General features: G+C 39.4%; 1 protein-coding gene across 1 annotated transcript; it reads right to left on the bottom strand.

The window, feature by feature from the left end:
- Positions 1-1618: 1618 nt before the first annotated feature.
- Positions 1619-21160, bottom strand: LOC140234928 (transient-receptor-potential-like protein). Its single transcript, XM_072314968.1, has 12 exons — positions 20744-21160; positions 15809-16265; positions 13160-13332; positions 11245-11581; positions 9873-9987; positions 7701-7857; positions 6439-6638; positions 4961-5177; positions 4167-4385; positions 3258-3424; positions 2086-2357; positions 1619-2001 (listed from the first exon to the last, which is right to left on the bottom strand). The coding sequence occupies exons 1-12, from the start codon at positions 21158-21160 to the stop codon at positions 1619-1621; spliced, it is 3114 nt and encodes a 1037-aa protein (XP_072171069.1).
- Between the last annotated feature and the right edge of the window lie 2684 nt (positions 21161-23844).

Here is a 23844-nt window from a genome sequence, read left to right as displayed (position 1 = left end):
TATGTTTTAATTGTAATCCGGTGTAAATAGCTGTACGGAGGTTGACGTAACATCCTCAAGATTGTCGTATACCCCGTTTCATATTCGTTTTTCCCTTCACGCGAGCCGCTTCGAAAGAAGAAAGAAGAGTGTGAAACACTGTTTTCATCCATCATGGTGCGACATACAAGTGTATTTCTCTGCTCGAAGTGAACATTTACAGCTCTTTTGATCTGATTTTCCAAGATTGAAATATGGTACAGTGTATAATACGTATGTCACGTGCTTGTGGAATCTGTAATTATACAACTCACTTGTTCAGTATAGTGACAGGTGCAATCTTCGATGGAGGCACCTTAATGATACACGCTATTTCCACGTCTACAGTGAAACGCACATGCAGCTACCTTCAAGTTGACATTGATCAGTAGTGAATGCATTCTCAAATAGAGTGGTAGAATATAATGAAAATGGCCATAAACTAAGACAATTTTTTGATTTTGAGACCAGCATGTGTTTTCACAAATCATTGGTAATTGGTCACAATTACCGTCCTGTGTCAAAGCGCCCCCATTGGTTTGCACGTAGCCAATGTTAAAGAAATTTTGTGTGTGTGTGGTGAGGATGATTTTAGCAATAATACTCCCTAGCTATAAAGCTGACATTGCTCCGTTTTTACAAAATTAATGAGATAATTTTGAGGAGGATAATACGTTTCGTATGAGGCAATGACACCTTCCCATCTAATTTGCATTATTGTGACTGACGGGAGTTCCATTACAAATGATTTAAATGGTTTACTTAAAATACTTTATTGTATCATGTCCCAATAGATATGACAACTTACTCTGCTTCAATCTTCTTCATCGAATTAATCTAAACAAGGAGGGACCGATTGTGTGCCATTATTTTACCTCGTATGTTTCTAGGAGATTGAAGTCAAATTCAAACCGCAATCTTTGAAAGCAGCGGTACATTGCATGCGATTTCCACAAGAGCACATTAACTTGCGATGCAAAGCCTTATGTTGATTCTTAACAATTACTGTGCATTTTTGATCTTCATTATTCAGGCTGCGAAAAAAGCCAGGTTCATTCAGTTCATTTTTTTTGTTCAACAACAACAGAAACATTATGTCGATACATCGTCTGCATCACTCGATATCCAGTTTCTTGGTGGAGTCCTTGGCGGGATATATATTCAGAATATATTGTGTATGCGTTTTGTCTTCACGCACCAAAAGCATGGCATTGATCGATTTCTTCCTCAAAAGATTCATGAATACATTCACTTGAGCATTCATGACTCTGTTCCTCTTATCCGATCGTTTTATTTCATCTGACCGCCATTTTTTTCTCGAAATTTGCACACAAAAAAAAAAACCCAGAAAAAATAGTTACCTATCCTCTGATGAATACATTCATATCAAGACTCGCACTTAAGTTTTGAAGTTGAAGATGAAAGTGCACATTAATTGTCACTTAAAAATACATCCGCAAGACAGCGGCTTTTTCTAAAGCAGTTCATGCAATTCCTGGTATCAAAAGTAATTACAAAGAGTATGAACGAATGTCTTCAATGAACATGCTGTATTTCTCTCTAGAAGAGAAGCGCCATTGCCCGCTAGTCGGCAGATTCGTCAAAGCTGCGTTAAGGACGGGTTTTTCGTCCGTCCCTCGTCAGTCTCGAATGCTGGATTCCGATATGAAAAATAGTTGTCCTCGCAGGGGAGGGGAGGAAGCGGGGGTGCTGTGGCGAAATCCAGCTCCAGGGGTGGCGGAGGCACAGGTGGTGGAGGTGACGTCGGCACGTCCACCGAATTCCGCTGCATCACAAATCTGGAGCTGTTTTGTGCTTGCAAGACAGTCTGTAGGCACTGCTGGACTTCAAGGCGAATTCCCTGCATGATCTCTTGCTTCAGAGTAGCGAGATCCGACCGCGTGGTGAGCTCCTCCAGTTCGCTATCGTCCGGCGTATACGTGATACTCACGCCGTTTCCGTTTCCATAGTTACCGCCTCCTCCTCGAGAGGCATTAGTGGTGGTGGTGGTGGTGGTGTTGGTAGTAGGGGCAATCCCGCTTCCCACTCCGCCATTACTTAATCTGCTGGCGTCCAGTGTGTCCAGTCTGCGAAAGGCGCTCATATGGGAGCTGAGGAGGATGGGTCGAAGTCCGTTCATGTTTTTCTCTGGGCCCGGGCTGTGCAGCTGGTCTGGACTGTTCCCACCGCTGGGCTGTGAGCGAATTTCCGACGCTACAGATGCGGGGTCACTCGTTGAGTTGGTGTTCCGCACGATTCGGATGATGTCGCGTCGTATGTTGTGCATGTTGGAATTACCGCGTGCCTCCTCGCGCTTGCGATCTTCACGAAGTTCATATCTGTGTTAGAGAACGAGAGATTGTAATGATATAACAGAGGCAGACGGTTGTGTGTGTGTGTGTGTGTGTGTGTGTGTGTGTGTGTGTGTGTGTGTGTGTTTTGTTGTTGTTGTTGTTGTTATAGAGCTCTATCTTTTCTTCAACCCTTTGTGTGCTTTGAGCTCTGATAGGCACAGGAGCTCCCAAAGCGTTTGTATTGTATACTAGCTGTCCAAAGTCCCTGACACTGAAAGGGTTAAGTGCCAACACATTCACAATAAACACTACACCTTCCAATTAACACTACATCTTCCAATTAACACTACACCTTCCAATTAACACTACATCTTCCAATTAACACTACACCTTCCAATTAACACTACATCTTCCAATTAACACTACACCTTCCAATTAACACTACACCTTCCCAGGAAGGTTACTTATACTTTGTTTTCCAGACCTCTTGTTATCATACCCTAACTGTACACGAAGGAGAAAAGGAGAATGATTAATTGAAGAGTAAACGTAGGGCCTAGCAAACCAACTTTTGCGTACTGTGTTTCTTCATTTCATTATCACAGATTATGTATTTTATAAGCGTACTTTTAATCCTACACGTGAGCGGAATATTAATATCATACACAAAGAGATGTATTATGATAATTCATAAATACTTTTCTATGCTAAGTCTCTAATAGATCTTTTCCACGCATGAATTGATATTAAGCGGTAAACAAAATTTACTTTTAAGTACAGTGTACATAATAATTTATTATGCGTTAAAAAGTGAAAAGATCAAGTCTACTGCCCGTTCGTTGAACAGTGTATGGAAACATGCTATTACATGTATTCAATACACTATACCGTTGCACTTTTCAGCTTGAAATTATGAATCGTGAGTATCAAATTAGAGTTTCGCACCTCAGACTTGAAATATCTTGCTTGATCTCGTTCAGGTCATCCTCGTTAACGCCGTCAGCCTTTCGTTCGGCTTTACACTGATGAATGTAGCGATTCACCAGTCGCTTCATCACGTCCTGATAGCGATACTCCGGTGACGAGTTCGGCCCGATCGACCCGTCGACATTCTGCGAGTATAAAAAGCAAAGAAGGTTAAACGGGTTCCAGTGAACCAAAGAAAGAAAATCCAGTTACATTAATTTGAACTTATGTTTCATTTTTTTTTTTATGAGAAAGCAAATAGCTTTCAAAAGAAATCAATGCAGTGTGGGCTGTTGTTGCACGAATGACAGACAACAGGAAGTGCAAATAACACACACACACACACACACACAAGAAAAAAAAACAACCCTTGGCTTTGCATATATGCGAAATATCTTATCATACAATATCAGTGAAAGATGTCCTTACATACACGATTGTATTATGCATATACATAAATTTAATCTTATGTGTAAGTGTAATTACATGAGTGCGCTCAAAGTGCATTTATAAAGACATGAATACTGAATAGATGGCTAGATTGGCGTAACGCATCTATGTAGTAAGAGAGTGTGTGATGTTATTGACGCCACACTGATAGATGCGTCTGCATATAACCTCAATTGTGTTTCTTTTTCCTGAGACTAACAACGGTAACACGACATTTTCTCCTGCGATGCGTGAATTGCTCTGGTCTTATTTTGTGATATGGTTGTGATATGGTTTTTCGTTTAGCTTGATATGAGGATTAGGAGCAGGATTAGGGTTATATGTTTATGGGTAGCATTTATATTGGCTAAGCTTGCAGATAATCTTATTTCATGGGAGCAATATATTGTCGCAGGAGCAAATGTCATGGAACAAAAATCGCATTGTGTTCCGTCTAACCTTCATAGAGTCATTCATGGAGCACCCCCTCTTCGGCCGGGAGCTGTGCTTGTTCTTCCGAAGCGGGACGCGAAACAGCCGACGACAGGCGAGCGCGGCGTAGACCACCGACTTTGGACTGATGATGAGGTTGAATGGGGGCGGAAGGGTTGAGCCCTCGTCGAAATAACTCATCCATAATTTGGAGCGAGCAAACTTCCACTCTCTATCGGCATGGTCCTGAAAATTGTTACGACAGCATATATTATTGTACATTTCGTATTCTGTTGCAATCTTTTATATCCATTCCATTTTAACTTGTTGATCAGCGTAATATAAATGCTTTCATGAAAACGCCATTCTCTCTTTTTAGGTCCGACTTTGAGGATACTGTTATCAATATTCTACCAAATCAGTTCGATTGAGAAAGTATATGTATCCAATCAAGCTGAGCATAGCATGGAATTGTACTTATGTAAACTCTCTTTGTTGCTATAACAGTTTCTTTCGATTTTGACATGAAATGGCAACAAATGGATGATATCCGACACACTCATGACTGTATGATAGAAGGGAATGTCTTCTCAGAGTCATTATTCTCTTCTTTTCGTATATCAACGGGATCTGATCTTTTCACTGACTGGCCTAAATATCGAGCTCACTGATAGTTGAATGCTATATCAGTTTAGAAAAGGGAAGACCTTAAAAACGTTGTAAAATCGAAGGCATGTAAGACGTATATAAGAGACGGGCTATGACGCTGCAAAATATCTGGCGTGCGACTTGATTTGCAATGTGGTCATGCCATGTAGTACCTCGATGATCTGGAAAGAATTGCTCATCATGGCGATCAGCATATTGAGCAGGACGACGATGGCCATGAGATGGTAGACGAGGAAAAGCAGCTCGCCCACGGTTTCGACGAAGATCTCCGGGTCCTCCTGTTCGCTCTCGTCCTGCGGAAGACGAGTCTTGTCCGTGTTCACGAGACCGAAGAGTGCCCACATGAGAGTGAGTAACGTTTGCACCAAACTGCATTGGTCAGGTGCAAGGGACAAAAGACATCACGTAGTCAACAGAACGAAGATAGCGAAGAAGTCGACCATTTTCTACAGTCACGACACAATGTTACCCTCTCTGTGTATCATGTCTCAAAACTTCTACTATGAATATCTATGGTTACAGTTCTTTACTCTGAAGGTTCGTAATTCCGAAACTGAAATAGGGTTCGTTATTCCGAAGACTGGTTAAAACCGAAAATGAAATAAGGTTCGTAATTGAGAAGGTTCATCAGCACGACTTTTTTTTTTTTTGATTAACGAAGGAAATAATGTTCGTTATTCCGAAGATTCTTTAATCCGAAAGCGAAATAAGGTTCGTACACTCCGAAGATCTGTTAGTTCTTCTTTTTTTCTGTACTTTTTCTTGTTTTCCATTTTCGGATCAACCTACCTTCGGAAAAACGAACTTTTTTTTTCTCTCTTACAGATTTACGCACCTCCGGAATAATACCGCAAATCAAATGTGCCGATTAACGAACCCTATTTCATTATCTGATTTACGAACAAGTATGTAAACGGAATTTGTGTGTTTCGAAATAACGAACATCACTCATCTGTTTCGATGGTAAAGGGTATATAATAATACATAATGACATGGTTTTTCGTTTATTACATCGTTTGAGCGTGACTCATTGCCAAAGAAATGGCTAAATTTCGTTGGAATTGGGTCCTAATTCAAATCCTGTCCGTTTATTGTTTATCATGTGGAATTGCAGTATGTGATTTTTAAGTACAATATCTTCCTAAACATGAGTTTTATAGAAATTTAAAAATCTACCCTCTCTCTTATGACGCTTTTCGGGTATCAATCTTTGACGAAAGTTTCAAACGAAATTGTTCCCTTTGTGTGAGTGTATGTGTGTGCTTAATTTGACTGTGATATTGTACACTTGTATATCTTCTTTACACGTGTAAGTCTGTGAGGAATTTACCCATCAATCCCTAAAATTGCACGAATATAATATTTACGCCATTTTAACTAGGAAACCGATGCAGTTAACATTTTGGAACATGTTTACATACAGTCAACGGCACATAATGTCCTTAGCCTGCAATGCGATTTTACGATTGCCATTAACAATAATTTGATGCCATATAATGACGTATTAAAATAATGATTTCATAACATCTGATATCCCTCATTTTATGATATGCTTTATTGTGGTGTAGTAAGTCTTCCTTCGCGACCTATAAATGACTACGGTCATGACAAATTCTCTGTCCTCATTTACCCCTCGAAATCGTGAGCAGGAACATCAGTAGCATTCTCTGCTCTGACATTTTCTCTGATGCTTTGGAGATAGTTCGAGTAGAGCTTGTTGAGACCACAGGCGAATGAGAATAGTACGAGGAAGAAGATGAGGAGGAACTTTGCGATGTCAATCAGCATGCAGCCCAGAGAAATCTGCAGAGGACCTAGGTACGGATTAGCCTGTGGGTATGGAAGAAAATGAACCTTGCGATGTTGGTAATGCATGAAGTAGAAACCATGGTAACGAATGTCTGTGGAATTCAAGATGTCAGAATTCAACGACGTCTGTTTTCCGTCCAATAAGTAGCTAATGACTGAGTGATGAGAGGCAATGGACTTGTCTCACTCGAAAGTTCCCCTGATTAAATCCTTCTGCTATCACATTTTCATCTCGCTCTGTTTGATGAAATGGTTCGATAGAATTTGAGTCAGATGATCACCTCACCTAATAGTACATTAAGGTATGGAGTCTCCCTGCTGCATGTCCTAAAAGAAGCCGCCCTTAAATTGACATTCCATTGCCACTTGAAAACATAATGTTGGTTTGTTATACTTTATGCCACAAATTGGACACCACACACACACACACACATTCACGCACGCTCACTCACACACACACACGCATTCGCATACGTGCTCATACGATCCATATACCACAGTTAAGATTAGCGCGACGTCGGGTTTGATTCTTTTGACCACATACAGAGTCGTGTTTTGTTCTTTTTTCTTCATTTCCTCCTCATGTTCTCCTTCTTTACTCCATCATCTTCTCTCCTCCTCCTCTCCCATCCTCCTCTTCCTTCTTCTCCTTCTTGCTCTGTTAGTATTATCTTCATCTTAAAGGGTGTGTATGTACAGTTCTGCTGGTGAGGATTTAGCTTTTAACGTTTTGCGAGATACATGTATTCAGAAACCTTTCTATGAGATGTCAAAGAGCGTGCAATTCTAATGGGTATCAAAAGTTTATTTGATGAAAATCGGTTTTGAAATGGCTGAGATATCCAAAAACAAGGTGAAACAAAGAGATCCTAATAAAAGGCGTGGCTTGTCGCCTTTTATCATTATCACTTTTGGGATAACTCAGCCATTTGAAAACCAATTTTCATCGAATAAACATTGAATCCTTCTTTAAATTACACGCTCTTTCATATTTCATAAGAGGTTTCTCATTATCTCACTTAGGAATGTTCAAAACATGAATCCCCATCTCAACAAGTTCTGTACAGTCAATTTAACACAAACCTGAAAGAGGTATATGATCCTGGCGAAGCTGAAAACGTTGGCCACGGCAAAGACCCCTTCTGACAGCACTGTTGGGTCGGAAGGATGCCAGTCCAGGCGGTACTCGTCGGGGTCGTACATCCCCCTCTCCCGCTGGACAGCAGCCACCAGTCTCAAGCTACCGATGTTGAACAGATTGGTCAATGATTGATTGATTGATTGATTGATTGATTGATTGATTGATTGATTGATTGATTGATTGATTGATTTCACTTTATTTCCAGTACTATGTGTCACAAAAACAAATATAACTGAATTACAATTACTATTAATATGATATAATGGTATTTCGTCTTTTTTTTTCAAAATGATAAACAATGATAAAGAAATGTATACTAAGCATTAAAAGGTAATCCAGAATAGAAGTTAGAATGGAAGTTGGGGACCTACACTATAAAAATCACAGCTTGCATTACTTAATCCTCCAAATATTTAACGTGTGACAAAGCATGGATATATACACAGTGGTTACAATTAAAAATTGAAGCTCGGCTTATTAGAAAGAGAAAAAGTAAGAAATATGGGAAGTAGACAAGACACACCATTTTATTTATTTATTATCTTTTTTTTTGGGGGGGGGGGGAGGAGAGAAGAGATGACAGAGAGAAGAGGAGATCAGAGAAGAGGGGAGACCGAGCAGGAGGATTGGTCATTTGATACAGAATGTATTCATGAATTGCCTCTTAACTCTAGCCAGACTCGAAAATTGTTTTAAAGGGATGATGTAGTTTTGGTTGAGATGGGGATTCAGGTTTTAACTTTTTGTGAGATAATATTATTAGCCCCTTATGAAATATTAAAAAGCATACAATTCTGGGAGGAATTCAAAGCTTATTTAATGAAAATCAGTTCTGAAATGGCTGAGGTATCCGAAGACAAAGTAAACAAAAGTGGTCCTAAAAAGGTACTTCCCTCCTTTTATTTAGGACCTCTTTGGTTTAGGATGTCTCAACCATTTTAAAACGGATTTTCATTAAATAAGCTTTGAATTTCTCTTGTAGAATTTTGTGCTGTTTGATATTTCATATAAGTGGTTTCTAATTATCTTGCAAAAAAGTTAAAGCCTGAATCCTCATTCCAACCAAAACCATATCACCCCTTTAAGCTTGGATATATACAGTGAGGTCTGGTGAATGCAAGTTCTTTTGGTAAACAATGTTCTAATCAGGGGCGAGTGCAATAAATATAGTTGAGTAATTATGAACCGAACTGTTTGTAGATAACATTTTTCATAATGTAAAAGGAAGGTCATCAGGTCATTACAATTGAATTTGTGCATGAGTGGTCCTCAACGAAAATCATTTGAACGTTGTATTCTAAGAACTTTGTGTTCATAAACAAGGGCTTCGTATGTGAATAAAACCATTATTACAAATAATGAATTCTGTCCAATGAAAGATTACCTGAATGACCCTATAAACCAAAAGTCCATAATGTGAATAGGGAAGAATCATAGTAGACGGGCTTGTACAATTTACAATTATTGTACAATTTTAAAAAGCACAGGGTTGAAGATGTCATCAAATTCTATTCACTTCATTTCCTATCAAAATCTCTTACTTCACATTATCTCCACTTAATCTCATTCCATTCTAACTTTGTTTCAGAAAGGCAAAGCGAAAGAGAATATGCTGCATATATAAGGGAAAAAGAGAGAAAATAACACGAATCAGAAATATTCACTTTTAACAAAGCAACTGCTGCATAACTTTAACTTTTTGCTGTTGAGAATTGATGAAAGCAAGTCGAAGGAGTATTGATGAATATAAGAAGCATTATAGTGGCTATGTAACATGAATATGAATGTTTTGTTCAGTTTCATTATTCATTTTAATTCAGTTTAATTCAATTATCATTTATTTCCATCCAATAAAAGAGTGAAACAAAATAAAAAACGTACATCATAAATACACAAATTATATCGTTTAATTAATTTGTAAGAAGTGTAAGCCAGTACCAATACGAAAGAAGAAGAAAAAGAAAAAGAAGAAGAAGAACAGCAACAACGACGACGACAACAAAAACAACAACAACAAACCAAAGCGTGTAACTATGTTTACATGTATCAACTGTGAGGTTACAACTGCGCAGAACGAAATCTAATTATGACGTCAAATCCTTTAGAAGTCTTACCTAAAGGTGCAAAGGTATAGGGAAAGCATGATGAAGTCAAGCCAGTTCCACCACTGCCGGATGTACGCCCTCAACCCCTCCTCCCACAGCTGTTTACACTCCGCCCAGATCATACCTAGCATGGCACAACCAGTTAATCAGTCAACTGATAGTGCAGAAATACTAGTAATCTTTTAAAAACTTTGCAGTATTTACGTGAAAGAAGCACGAACGTGATGTTGCTCGCACAACTGATTATTATGGACCTTGAACTCAAAAGCTGACACTAGGTAATTACTCGATCACGAACTCTCTTATACGCGCAGGCATTAGATGGCATTAAGCTATTTGGAATGCGGGGTAACAGAAAAAAAAAAAAACCCAGCCACATACATGAAAGGTTGATATTGAGTCATTCTATGCAGCATTTCCTGAGAGAAAATCAATTGATAAGTTCCTCTCTCAAAAATAAGCACTATAATGAATTTGCGTTGTATTCACAGCATAACATGTAATTTTACTTATTTTCTTTATTGTTCATTGCAGTTTTTCCTTTAAACATATATTTTTAGTCCTTCAATATTAAACAGCGATATACTCTAACTATATACACTGTGGAGAGATAATTGTGACTGAGCATGTCTTGTGAGGAATATCATCCACAATAAACAAGTTAATCATGTTAAAGGTAGGGAATCCCATTTGCATGCCTTAAATGAAGAGTTATATAAATACAGTGGTATGTTGAAGAGAGTATCATTTTAGAAACTCCCATAAAGTATTGAAAGTGGAAGGTAACATTTAGTACATTTTTATTGACCGTTAGATTTTGAATTGAAATTTTTTCGGGGCTCACCGTAAATTCCAGTACATTACTAGGCTACCTTTGCATGACAGACCCATGCACTGCATGTGTGTCCATCATGTATATTTTGTGAAGAAAGTTCATCAAAACTTACAAACATTTCTATATACATTCTTGCCACACACTCTATATGTTATTACATCAGCTCTTATACTTTTAGATTTGTGTTTATAGATAAAAAAAAAAAATACAGAAGACTGCAACAAAAAGGCTTAAGTGTGGCTGACACTACTGAGTAGTTGAGTTTTGTGCATTATTCAAATTGTAGATAACTGTTGACTTCCAAATTTCTCAGCAGTGGCCTAAACAAGTCCCCTGAGGTTCATATTTAATGTTTTGCTGCATTTTGGGAGGTCTGTAAAAGGTATCCCCTACCTTTAAGCAAGGTTTCAATATTGACAGACTCAGATTAAGGAAAAAAAAAAACCCAAGGCAAAAGAAGATGAGACAAAGAAACAAACTGGGCCTCGATTTTTGCAATTTTGATGACGCGGATGACGACGTGGCAAGAAATAATTTTGCGCTCACCGAGAACGAAAACGAGAATGAGGCTCTCGATGGTGTCTGGTGTGCGACCTCGGGAGGAGTCCTCCCTCGCCACCGGCGACGCCGACGCCATGACGAGGAGGAAGAGAAAGAAGAGGAAAGACGCGCTGTGGTTGAGGAACTTCATGAAGGGGGATCGGAGGAGGGTCCCGATCGGGGTGCGGGGAAAGATCAAGTAGTACATGGCCATGAAGGGGAAGAGGCAGATGAGCCCGATGCAGATGAGGCTTTTGACGAACCAGTTCCGACGCCGCCAGCCCGGCAGGCCCTCGTACCAGATAGAGGCTAGTAGCTGCTGCGTGTGGGGGTGAGCTACAAACTAGGGAGAACATTATGCAACGGAAGATTAAGTGCATCATTTAACAATATTTCTGGTTCGGAAGGGAGGGGGGGGGGGGGGAGTGAGCTGCATGGTCCTGCATGCTATAGTGTCACTGATCATTAATATCATATGAAAATAAATCAATGAAATACTATGGTTGAAAATGATAGATGAGTTTCATTAAAAGAAAAAACCCGAATCTGTAAGTGAGCAGATTTGCAAGACAGACACTTTATCGTCATTTCGTTGTCATACGAAGGGGACTTCGAGCCGTTAGTCCAGTAGTTTGCTCACAAGCATTCGATGCTTCCGTTGCAACCACGTAAAACAACTTAATTCACAAATCGATTCAATTCTAACGACACTGAGAGTTAAGAGTGTACTCATTCATTATTATGTTCTTGAACCTTTTATGATAATCTGTACCATCGAAATACTCTTTATTTTCATTCAGTATGCTTTGACAGACGAGAGAAAAGTATGAGCCATTGATTGTGGTAGTGCAGTCATACAATGATAAATACAGCATTACGTTGTAATGCGCCATCGATCTAGTGACCTATTCTGAGTCACAGAGGGACAATAGAGCAAATTGCGCACAGTTGTACATGATTAAAGACTAAAGGAGAAGGAAGAGATAGAAATCTGTATTACCAACTCTAACAAGATATCTTATCATAACGAGATGCTAGCATATAATTATGACCTCAGATTCTTTTTAAATACTTCTTTGGATTCTACAGATATCATGTTTATTTGTACAATGATACTGGCATCATACTTTCTGATGCAGTCTCGTAGTTAGTACATCCATGATGATTGATGGAGCTCGATATGGAGCTGGATATGGAGCTCGACCCATCAGTCCCTTCGACATTAACATGATGACAAAGCATATCAGAGAATAAATCCACCCCAAAATAAATGAACTTCAAAGGAAAGAGAAATATTCCCTGCAGAATGTTACAAAAATGACAACAAAAAAACAAACAAACGGATAGGGAATAAGGAAAAGATGACATTTTGAAATTTCACATTTATTCGGAAAACATATCTTGACGAGTCCTTATGAATATTCAAATGAGCGAGTTTATGATGTAATACCCTCACAATTTTTCATGGACGTTATTGTATTTATGAAATTCGGAAAATTGTTTTGTTGTTGTTTTTTTGCTAGTGCAAGTAAAAGCATGTTCCCATACCAAGATATATCAGAGTTAACATTTGTTCTTTTTTTTATATTAGGTGATTTTAAGTTTCATATTATACAGCTAGAATATGAGATTTTTGTCATTTCTGTCTATGAAATGAATAATAAATTGTGAGAGCATAACATCGTCAACTTGCTGATTTGAATATTCGTAAGGACTGGTCAAGAAATATTTTCCAAAAAAAAAAAATGTTGAATTTCAAACTGTCATTGGTCATATCTTCCTTATTTCTTATCCGATTTTTGTCATTTTTGTATCGTTCTGTATGGTATATTTTTCTCTTTATTTTGAAGTTTATTTATTTTTGGGTTGGATTTTCTCTTTAAGAGAGCTACATTTATCAATCGATTCTTATGAGTGGTACCTTTTTCTGCTCGTATTTAAGGGCGAGTTTCAGACGGGAGAGAGTCAGCTTTCCTGCGTTTAACTCATCAGCGTCGTAGTTACTGTCATCGTCGTCTTCCATGCTCTCCTTGTTGAGGAGGGCGATGACCTCCTCGGAGCTCCGACACTGTTCCAGGAGATCAACCGCGTACGCTAGGTGAGCAGACAAAAGGCACGTTTATTAGTCATTGGGGAAGACTATAAATGAACTCGTAAAACAGTGGATGCTCACGCAAGATGCTTTTCCTACTTTGTCTATCGTTCATCCAGATGTTATAAAATCTTAATGGGAACTCGGTGAAGCGGGGATATTTTTAGGCCTACTTACAGAGCCCTATATCATTCAAGAGTAAGACGTTACATCAAATAAGACCATGGGTGTTCATTACTATTAGGTAAAACGTCGTATACCCAGGCTCCATGCCTATCGGAGAGTTAATCCAAGCCCCCGCCCCTCATTGTAGCCTTAATGAGGAAATCCAGTCCAAATATAAGCTAGTCTGATAAAAAAAAGAGTAAATCTTACGAGTTCAACGGCAAAAATTTGACTAAAACCTTTTGATATCTCAGCCATTTCAAAACCGATTTTCATCAAATAAACTTTGAATTCTTCCTAGAATTGTATGCTCTTTCATATTATTTTATAAGGGGTTTGTAATCATCTTACAATTCGAAGTTAAATTCTGAAGCTCCATCTCTTCCAAACCTATACCATCCCTTTAATGATCTATGTTAGATATTAAAACATCCGGCTGGTCAAGGGGATTCCTACATTTTATAAAATATGCCTTTCATACCCTTGTCAAATCTGCGCTTGCAGATCACCAACGCAGGCATCATTTCCAGTTCCACGCCATGCTTTTTAATACGCTTTAAGGTTATCCGCCGCTTATGGTATTGGCCCTATGTACACCATAAACACACTGAACGCTGACTTTTTTCCTCTTATCCTTTTTTTCTGATCCTTCATTTCTCCAATTTTCCCCGCGTCATCATTATTGCCGACATAGCTTCATTTATCATCCAAAGGGCATTTATCTCATAGGCGGATACGTTGCCGAGACTGATCAGTCACGGCCACTTGGGCGACTTGAGAAACCCAAAACAGAACGAAAGAACGAAAAAAAAAAGTAAAACACTCACTAAGGTGACTCAGAGGTGATGTCCGAGACGTCTCCAGATAAGGTAACAACCAATACATGCATTGTATTTTTCTAGGGGGATCGCCACTGGAGCTACCTTCCTCATCTTCTCTGAAGCATCAACTGCTGCCTCAGCACCCACAAACTGCGCTAAAGCTGCTGCAACTGCTTCATCTCCATTCTCTCTTACCCTTCCTATATTCGTTGCACTGCGAAGGGAGAGTACTCTTGATTTGGAGCTGTCTCCTGAAGGGTGGTAAGACAACATGATGGTGGGGACTCTTCCAGTGCAGTACAAGGAGCAGCAGCAGCAGCAGCAGGAGGAGGAATATTCAGTATACCAAATGACCAAATGATGAAACTTTGACCGGGATATATCTGATGACTACGACAAGGACTGCAGGTAGCTCGATACCAGCACGCTGACAGTCACGTTGTCCCTTCAGTGGGTCAAGCAGCATCCACCAACGTCAAAGCAACGCCTCCTCAGCATCCTCGTCTCGGATACGTCATACGCCAGACGTCTCGCAAGTTGCAGGCAAAATTAGTCGCCGCAACTGATGGATACGGCGCGGCGAGAGGTCTCCGAGACCTGCTAATGGAGACTAGAAAAAGTCTCCAAAATCAAATCTGATTGAAAATCCCCGAAGACCCGGATAGAGTCTCCAGAAGAGGTAGCGGAGATATCTCGGAGACGTCTTCGCAACCGGGTGGAGAGTCAAGCCGCCACCAAGCCGCCACCTGGTCCTAATTAAGGCCAGTGAAATATACCCAGATGAATCAACCTGAATGTCGTCTTCATTATTTGATATTTTGCCAGATGGTAGATGGGTTTATGAACCTGTATTGTATGTATATTGTCGGTGTTTAGGCTTACATAAGCACAGGCTTTCATTCTGTCTGTTTTGTCCTCGTCACACAATTTCATAAGTATTCTTGATCAATCCAAATTTATAATGATAATATTCAATTCATAGTAGATAATAGCTCTTACACCCCGAGAGTCAAGACAACAAACTCAAAGGCCTTAGTGGTGGAGATTAATGCAAAATGATTATTGATTTTAGTGATTTTTCTGTTGTTCAGTATCGGGCAAGTATGATTTTCTTCTAGGCAAGGAAAGTATGAAACTCGAGGAATCTGCTTGTCTGCTAAGGGCAAAACAAAAAGTTAGTGTGGAACCCTGTTGCAACGTCTCAGTTCGATATTAAAAATCATTCTTTTAGACAGATTAATTCTTAGAATACCACGTGTACTCTTTGACAGCATCACCACTGTCACGACACACTACATAGGCGTAAGATCCAATCACCAAACAACTTTGCCATAAACTTCAGCCTGTTTCTTTAGGGTATGATCCCCTGACGACACCATCTTATGTACATATACGAGTGGGCTCTAGAGCCAGGGAATCTCAGAAGAAACAGGCTGGGGGTTGAGTTGGACCACAGACAAACTGTTAGGGTCCTGTAAACTGTTGGTCTTACCTTTGGCCTGCTCACTGAGAGTGACGTACATGTCCTTGAACTCGTTCTCCCTCATTGCCAGACGCTGCAGCTCCCAACTCAACTTGAAGGCCGTGAGAACCGGGTCGCTGCTGGTTAGTGAGATCCAGGCGGGGCTTGCTAGAGCGCGATAGGTGTTGATTCGGTCCAGCGAGTAGCGCAGACTATCTTGCTTCTGTTTCTCCTCGCAAACTGCGCAGGCGCAGACGCAAGGATGTGGCTTGTAGATGGTGGCGCCCCGCGTGAGCAGAAGCTGCAGAATCTCGAACTGGTTGCAGTGCGCAGCCAGAATCACGGGGGATATGTCCGGGGAGTAGTCAGAACTCTCCTGGCGTCGGGACTTGTTTGCGGATGCCCAACCTTCTCCGAGCATCTGGCGGGATATACTCGGATGATTTACCATCATCTCCACCATCCGATAGACTCCTTCGCGTATCGCCTGCAAAACGATATATGAACGTACTTGTTTAAGCGAAGTAAAGGCAGATAAAAACAATGGTCGCGATCTGTCCATGGAAATTTGCGAATGCATAGCTCCCATAGCAGATTCCGGAATAAAATTACGAAGGAGTAACAAAATATGATACAAGAAAGTAAATCATTTTCCAATGGGAAGGAATACTGGAAGAAGTCTACCACTCGACCACATATCACCAACTGAAGATTGTTCATCATATTAATATTGGAGTCTACCAAGATATTTCTGAAATAAATCTGATAATCTCTACGTTAAAAAATCATACTTACATCATAAATAACAATCTGTGCTTGCGTCTACCTGTGCCTATCTAGACTTGCTCGCAAAGAATACATGAATATTCAGAGAATGAATCTAATTTTCTTCCATGTCAACGGCGACAGACACTGGAAATTGTGACCTCGATATACCATGCAGGCGTCTGAGCACTTTGGGGTCTCAGGTGGCCAATAAAATTGGCGATGATATCACGATAACTGTGGTGTTGTGCGGGGGCGCGTGTCAATGCGTAAATATTACGGATCAGGCTAACATGGGCGTGGTCATATTGCTCATAATGAATCTTATACCATCCTCCCTGCAATCCGCCTCGAATTCAAATTTCGCATTAATATACCGTTCAAAGTCCTTCGCCTTCTTTCGTTTGCACGTAATTAGAATGAACTTTTGCCATAATTCCTCCTTGGATTTGTAGTTAGATTTTTTTTTTCTAATAAAGTGCTGATCAGTTTCTGTCGCATGGCATTTCGCCACACACCTTTTACAATACAACAATAAAAAAAAACTGAAAAAGCAGTGATTAATGTATATGTGTGGAAGAGCAATATGATTGCTGCAGTATACATATAGGCCCTACATGAAGACGCATTTGGGAAATTTGAGGAAATTTTTCCATCTTATAATTTTTGTCGTTGTTGTTATGTTTGTACTCTTGAAATTAGACAACCTAACACTGGACTATATCGAATGAATAACACAAATGAAAAAGACTGAAGTACAAAAATTAGTGATTGGCCCAATCGGTCATTAGACGAAATGCTTCTTAGCCACAGAGTGGTCATCAGACCAAATAAAGGATTTAATGAACGAATGGATTAAGCTGGAATTGTATCAGACGAAATTATATAATATGGATAACTTGGTAGTAGACCCACGGACTAAATGTGAGTCGTAACGTTGTTAACACTTCTTCCCATTTCCCGCTTTATATCTCTCTGATTTAAGTTGACATTGCTTCACCTAAGGACAGGAAGCAAACGTTACAATGTTTGCTTGACTATGTCCCTTCAATATATGCAATAACTCTTTAAAAAAGCCAACGGAACATTAAGTCATCTCGAGGAAAGACGTTAGTTCATACGCTCCTTTCTATTCCTGTGGATGTTAATGAAGATCGATTTAGCCGGTAATATTGAAAGATTTAAAATTGATGTTCCATGTTTAAAGATTTACAGGCATTTCAATCATTTGAGCGCAAATAGCCTGGGCCATTTAATGTGCATTCATAAACATTGTAAGGGAGGAACTTTCTCTATCAACACGTCTCTTGTGTCACAAAAGAATGGCAAATGTAAGTATGATAGCTTCTTTCAGGTGGTATTTAAGGGAATTGACAGAGACATAGTGTCAAAGCCATTGTGCTACCTTATTATCTGTGTTGTCCATGCTGTATAGAAGCAAGCGTTACTCTCTCAATGCAGACTATTCTTGTCAGGGGCGGAGTCTTGGGAAGCTCCAAAGGAAAAACGTGTCGCCGGCTTATAGATGTGTGCTAGACAGCTGACACAGTGAGGTACATGTTTCTATTATGTACCCGTGTACACCAAATAGGTTTCTGCTTTTTTTGTGTGGTCTTTCTCCCGTCTGACGCTGCTTATCAACTTATAGTGATAGATATGGCGTGAAATTTCCAGTTTGCAAAGATGAAAAGGAAAGACTGCCATGATATTCAACAGGAAATGGAAAAATCTCTAGTTAATGATAGCAGCTTTCACTAAAGCTACAAATAGCATTTTCTGACGAAATCAAGTGAGTCCTTTTCAATGTATTTCCTCTTCTTATGTCAGACAGTGATTTGAAAAAAAAAAAGTTTTCTGCCTTCCACGAAACACTGTCCTACGTGATTTCTTTCCATGCATCAGCAATTCGGTTTTGAGGATTTTCAGAAATCCTTCCATCGTTTTCCCAAGAAATCACTAGGAGTAAAGGAAAAAAACCTTTTCTAGCATGTAAGAGTAACAATCTATCTCAGCACTCACCTGTTCATACAGGCCCCCCACCCCCGTGAAAGAACCTCCGCACAGTCGTCACCTCTGATTTTTGTATTCTGTAGTGATTTTTTCCACTGTGTACTGACGCGAGAACAAACCATAAATAATATTGAGCCGTCCTTTTACCTACTGGCGTACTCGCTTACCTTTACTATTTCTTCAGGGGTATTAGCTTCAAATGTCACACATACTGATTCTTTTACAGGGCCAGCAACAAACAAGAGTAGAACACTACTTTCATTCATCTATATCTATACTAATATATAGCATATACTGTATTACATCAATGGTCAACCCAAGGAGGTACTAGGCGAAGCCTAGTACCTCCTTGGTCAACCTAACGTTATGTCTCAAGGGCACAATAAGGTGCTATTGAGTCTTGGTCTTCCATGGAGTCCAGACTAGATGCGTTTATAAAGCTGACATTGAACACAAAATATAATTTAAATAAACTACCTAAAAGCCTAAAGAAAATATATCAAACAGCGTAATGAATAGAACAACATAAACAATATTTTCCTTTTAAATCTTGCTTTAACCAGATATGAATTTATCAGAAGACCATTCAGTATTACAGATGCAAGCTATTATGAACGAATCTAAATTTAGCAATGACTTTAACTCAATACGCATCTGGTTGTATTCAGAGGTATCTTCACAACAAAAAGTTTCAAAATGGGGTCTCGGAAAACAGCGTTATCGACTGCTGGTAAGTCGCGTGGAGTATACACACTATTCTTATTTATAAATCGAGCTTTAAAATTTGCGGCCGGAGGAACATTATGCGCACCTTAAACATTTTCAATATTGTGTGCTCTGAACGTCTTTTGATGCTTAGATCTCCAAAATCTTGATTCGTTAAAATTCTAACGATCCATATAATTTGTTGTGATGAATCACACCCAGATGCATTTGACAAGTAAAAGTTCAAGAAGAAAAACTGCACATTCAGTCGCAATAATCGCTATAGGGCCTATACTAGTTATTATCGTGACGATACCGTCAACATGGGCGTGGCTATCAAGGAATACTGGAGTATTACGGACTACCGTGCTGACAGCATGCACTATGACGAAATTAACTTGCATTCTGTCGTCAGTAACAAGCAGTTCGTAAAGGTCTTTTAATAGGTATAGGCTTAGCTTTTATTGAACAGTCGCTCTGGACACATTATAAATATCTAGGTTTTCGCTTTTTTGAATTGCCGCTCTTGAAAGCGACTGCTGCTTGTAGATTTTTTTTTTTCCATTTCTCCAGAGGTACGTTCCTTGTTTGTCAAGGCACTGTTGGATCAGAATTCTCTGTCACTGTCTAATACTAAGACCGGAGCCAAGAGAAAGTGTAGTTCATTTTGGGTGCGTCCAAGAAAGCTAACTCACGGAAGGGTCATCCAACGAGAGCTCCACCGACACCCATAACTCATACAGCCCACAAGTTCGACATTGTAAAAAGGTCCATGAGTCATACAACCCACTAGTCATACAGCCCATGAGTTCGACACTAGGCAAATAGACCCATGAGTATGACACTAGGTAAAAACAACCCACGAGTTCGACATTACAACACTGGGCTTAATATGTCGGTCTCGTGTGTCCTTGTTCTTGGTGTCGAACTCATGGGTTGTAATTTATGACTCGTGGGCTGTGCAACTCGTGGGTTGGAAAACTCGTGGGCTGGAAAACTCATGGGCTGTATGACTCGTAGGTGTCGGTCTCATGACGTGCACCCGCTCATGGATGGTACAAACTTGAAATTATGACGTACACTTAAGGAAATACGTGCTTCACTTGAGTTTGCTTTTAAAGTTGTCAATATTCTTAGAGCAAGGTTGCATGCCTTGAATTGCCAATATTGCTCTACGCACTTTCACAGTATATGGATCCTAACATCAAAACGAACTCTTCCTTAAATTGAAAAAAAAAAAAATGTACGAAGAGAAATGCGATTACGCTTTTCCAGCAGAATTTCTTTCGATTCCTTCTACAAGCCTTGCTTTTAAGTGGGGCTCTTCGGATCGTAATTGTATTAGATGTAACATTTTTGTCGCGAATGAAATTCAATCCAAACCACCTGTCTATTCACACGTTGTTAAATAAGTTACATAAGTTTACATAAGTTGAATTGTAATGATAGTGGAATACTGAAAATGACGCCGTGCCACAGACTAACCTGGAGCAGGGCGTCCCCGATTTCGACGTCGGGCTGAGCCAACAAGAGTTCAACTATTTCCAGATTCTCGTTGTCGACGGCCATTTGCAGCGCGCTGCGACCCAACAAGTTGCTGACGTTGACATTGACCGGGTTCTCGCCCTGAAGGCAGCGGACTATGGACGCCTTGTCGCCCTTCTCGGCCGCCTCGAGAAACTCGCGTTCCTTGGGCGTGATTCGCTGGCCCTCGCTGAACAGCTGCAGCGGAATGTTGCTGACGCCGGAGATGAGAGAGAGGTCTGAGCCGATGCCGTTGGCCGTCATTCCAGGCACCGACAGGTAACCCGGCAGGTGGCTGTTGTGGTGACGGGAGGGCGTCTGCGCCGGAGTCGGCAATCGATGGGGATTGAGCTCCGTTGTCGACGATGTGGTGTGCATTGTGTCGATTCTGTGATTGATCCCCTGCTGCACTGATCAAATCACCACTTTCCGTGTGTGTATTCTGAAGTGAATGACAGGAAATTCAGTTTTCACATAAACAAAGCTATTCATTTACTTCGTCTCATTCATGTCAATATCAAATAAACTATCAATCCCTACGTATACGTATCTTTACAGCTTTCAAAAATTACCCTTTAATCGTCCATCCGTCATGATTAAGAATGCTATCATTTATACAATCCATTGTCCAAATAAGACCATTTGAAAAAATCACTGCTCTTTGTATTATGCAACAATATGCATATTTGTCAAAGCAAGCAAAAATTTGTTTTGTAAAACTGGAAAATCAAAACTAACATATGCAAAGGCAGAACAATTTGGTGTAGTCTTCCAAGATCCAGGAATTGTATGTATTAATCTCACCGTGTATGATCTTACTTGTAATATTATTGCATTTTGTCATTTATCAATTTAGCTTTTCGTTCTACCTTCTTGTCACAACCCAAACAATAAATGGAAACAAATGTAAAGAAGCTAATTTCAGTTGTAATATGGTCCTCATTTTCATTTTCAACCCATCATCATTGTCTTTGCAGTATCATCATCATCGTAGTACAAAGTTCGGCTTTTATTGTTCTTACATTAAGACTTACATCGAAACATTATAGTATTAGCAAAAGTAATGAAAAACAATGATTTATTAACTTCCGTGATTTGATACAAATATTTTTTGAAATTGCATTAAACAGGAAAATTTATGGATTAATGGTTTCATGCAATATGCTGCGGCGATATATAACTCCTCAAAATAATTTCTGCAATTTAAGTTTGATATATCATATTTCTCTTATACCCGCATTATCTTCATTAAATATGACATCATAAGAAAGCCTGTTAAATGACCCCTCACTTGCTATGATTGTGTGTTCTTGAAATGTGTAAAACAGCCGAGTGTGGGGACAGATCATAAGTGAAAAGTCGCAACAATTCTGCTATTGATAATGTACAGTTTTGATGAAAAATGGCCACGGGAATAAGCAATACTAAAATGAGAGCACTTTCAAATACTCCCATTTCCTAGACATTAGATGACTTTGTGGTCAACCTTTATGTTTAATTTTAATGTTTAGTTTAGTTTAGTTTAGTTTATTTCCACAAGTTCAGTTAAAAAACATATAAATATACAATCAATCAGATCATACACATAATTTATACAAACCAAAAATTATTTTGGATAAGTACATAGTCATAGTTAAAAGTTAAAAAGTGTGTGTTCAAGATTGACATAACAATTAAAATAAATGGTGGAGGAAATCAGCAGTAGGCCATTGGCCTTTTGAGGCTGATCCTATGAGCAAATATACAATATTAAAACTGTATGTCGTTATACACTGTTTCATAAATCATGAGTCACATAAAAAAGAACCGGATTTGCAATAAATAGGGACAGACAAGAAAAGAACATCCAAAATGTGCAGATACTACTGCAGTTTTTGATTCATGGATGAAGCCTGGAATCTAATGATAATCTCACAATGCATTTCTTTCAAGCACATACCTTCCCTGAAACGACAAAGCAAATGGGAATTATACTGTTTGACATAACACGTCTGCTCTATTTTGCAACATTTTACATTTGACCTTTCCTCATACTCTGTCATACTGTGCATTCCAGGAATGCATAATGTAATCAAGTGAGTTGTCGTTGTAAAGAAAATTAATCAGGCTTTCTTATTATATCACATTTGAATGAAATGATGTAGGTTTAAGAGAAATATGTTACATCAAATTGGATTTGCAGGACTTTTTTTTTGAGGAGTTCATTTATGATCCTCTGACAACTGCTTCGAAACTTGCGACAAATGCTCCGATACATTTTTCTCCACCGACATTTGCTTCGCCGACATTTGCTCAGGAGATAAAATTCTACATTTGTTTCACACTGGTCGACTACAATGTGTTAAACTCCAGCTTCCTTTGTTTCAGAGCATTAATAAAACAACAACGACAACAACAACAATTGTGCAAAATGATTTTGAATGTTTGTACATCTTGCAACTTTCATATCTTCACTTTGAATTTAAAAGCGAACGTTATAATCAAAAACACTTGAGAATTCACTGGAGAGTTAAATTTTCGGGGGAATAAGTGTGGAACAACAATGATTATTATTGAGAAACACAATGTCCTATCTTCGGAGCATATTGCGGCGGAGGAAATATCAGAAGACCAGTTGTCAATGGAGCAATAATATTGTCGCCAGAGCAACTGTCAGTGGAGCAAATGATAATAATAATAATAATAATAGTGGCTACTTGTATAGCGCACAGGTCCACTTTTCAGTGCTCATGGTGCAATATACGGCGAAGAATTTACCCACGGACTAAAATGTATGATGAGCAAAAAAAAATGTCGGCGGAGCAATTATTGTCGGCGGAGCGTCAACGGAGCAATATGTTGGCGGAGCAATGTCGTGCCACCAGATTTATGACGCAATATGGAGCAGTTGATTATTATCTTCCACCATATTCAACTCTTTCCTATGTCTCACATACACCGATGTGCATGTCGTAAGATACGGTGAGCTTCAAAATGCTCTTTATGAGAAGGTGGAATGGAAGAAAATGGAGATCCGTCGTTCCGGTTTGACCTGTATATACAGGTTGCTTGCTTTTAGCACC

The sequence above is a fragment of the Diadema setosum genome, chromosome 11, assembly GCF_964275005.1.
Source record: "Diadema setosum chromosome 11, eeDiaSeto1, whole genome shotgun sequence".
NCBI classification, from domain to species: Eukaryota; Metazoa; Echinodermata; class Echinoidea; order Diadematoida; family Diadematidae; genus Diadema; species Diadema setosum.
Note: the sequence above shows the minus strand (reverse complement) of the source record. Positions and strands in the feature narration are given on the sequence as shown.

What these genes read in the sequence shown, in the direction of transcription:
- LOC140234928 (XM_072314968.1), bottom strand. Translation starts at nt 21,160, where the DNA reads ATGCACACCACATCGTCGACAACGGAGCTCAATCCCCATCGATTGCCG. An exon ending in TCGGGGACGCCCTGCTCCAG is followed by an intron (nt 16,266 to 20,743) that starts GTTAGTCTGTGG and finishes ATCGTTTTGCAG; the next exon opens with GCGATACGCGAAGGAGTCTA. An exon ending in TTAAATACGAGCAGAAAAAG is followed by an intron (nt 11,582 to 13,159) that starts GTACCACTCATA and finishes TGTTCTCCCTAG; the next exon opens with TTTGTAGCTCACCCCCACAC.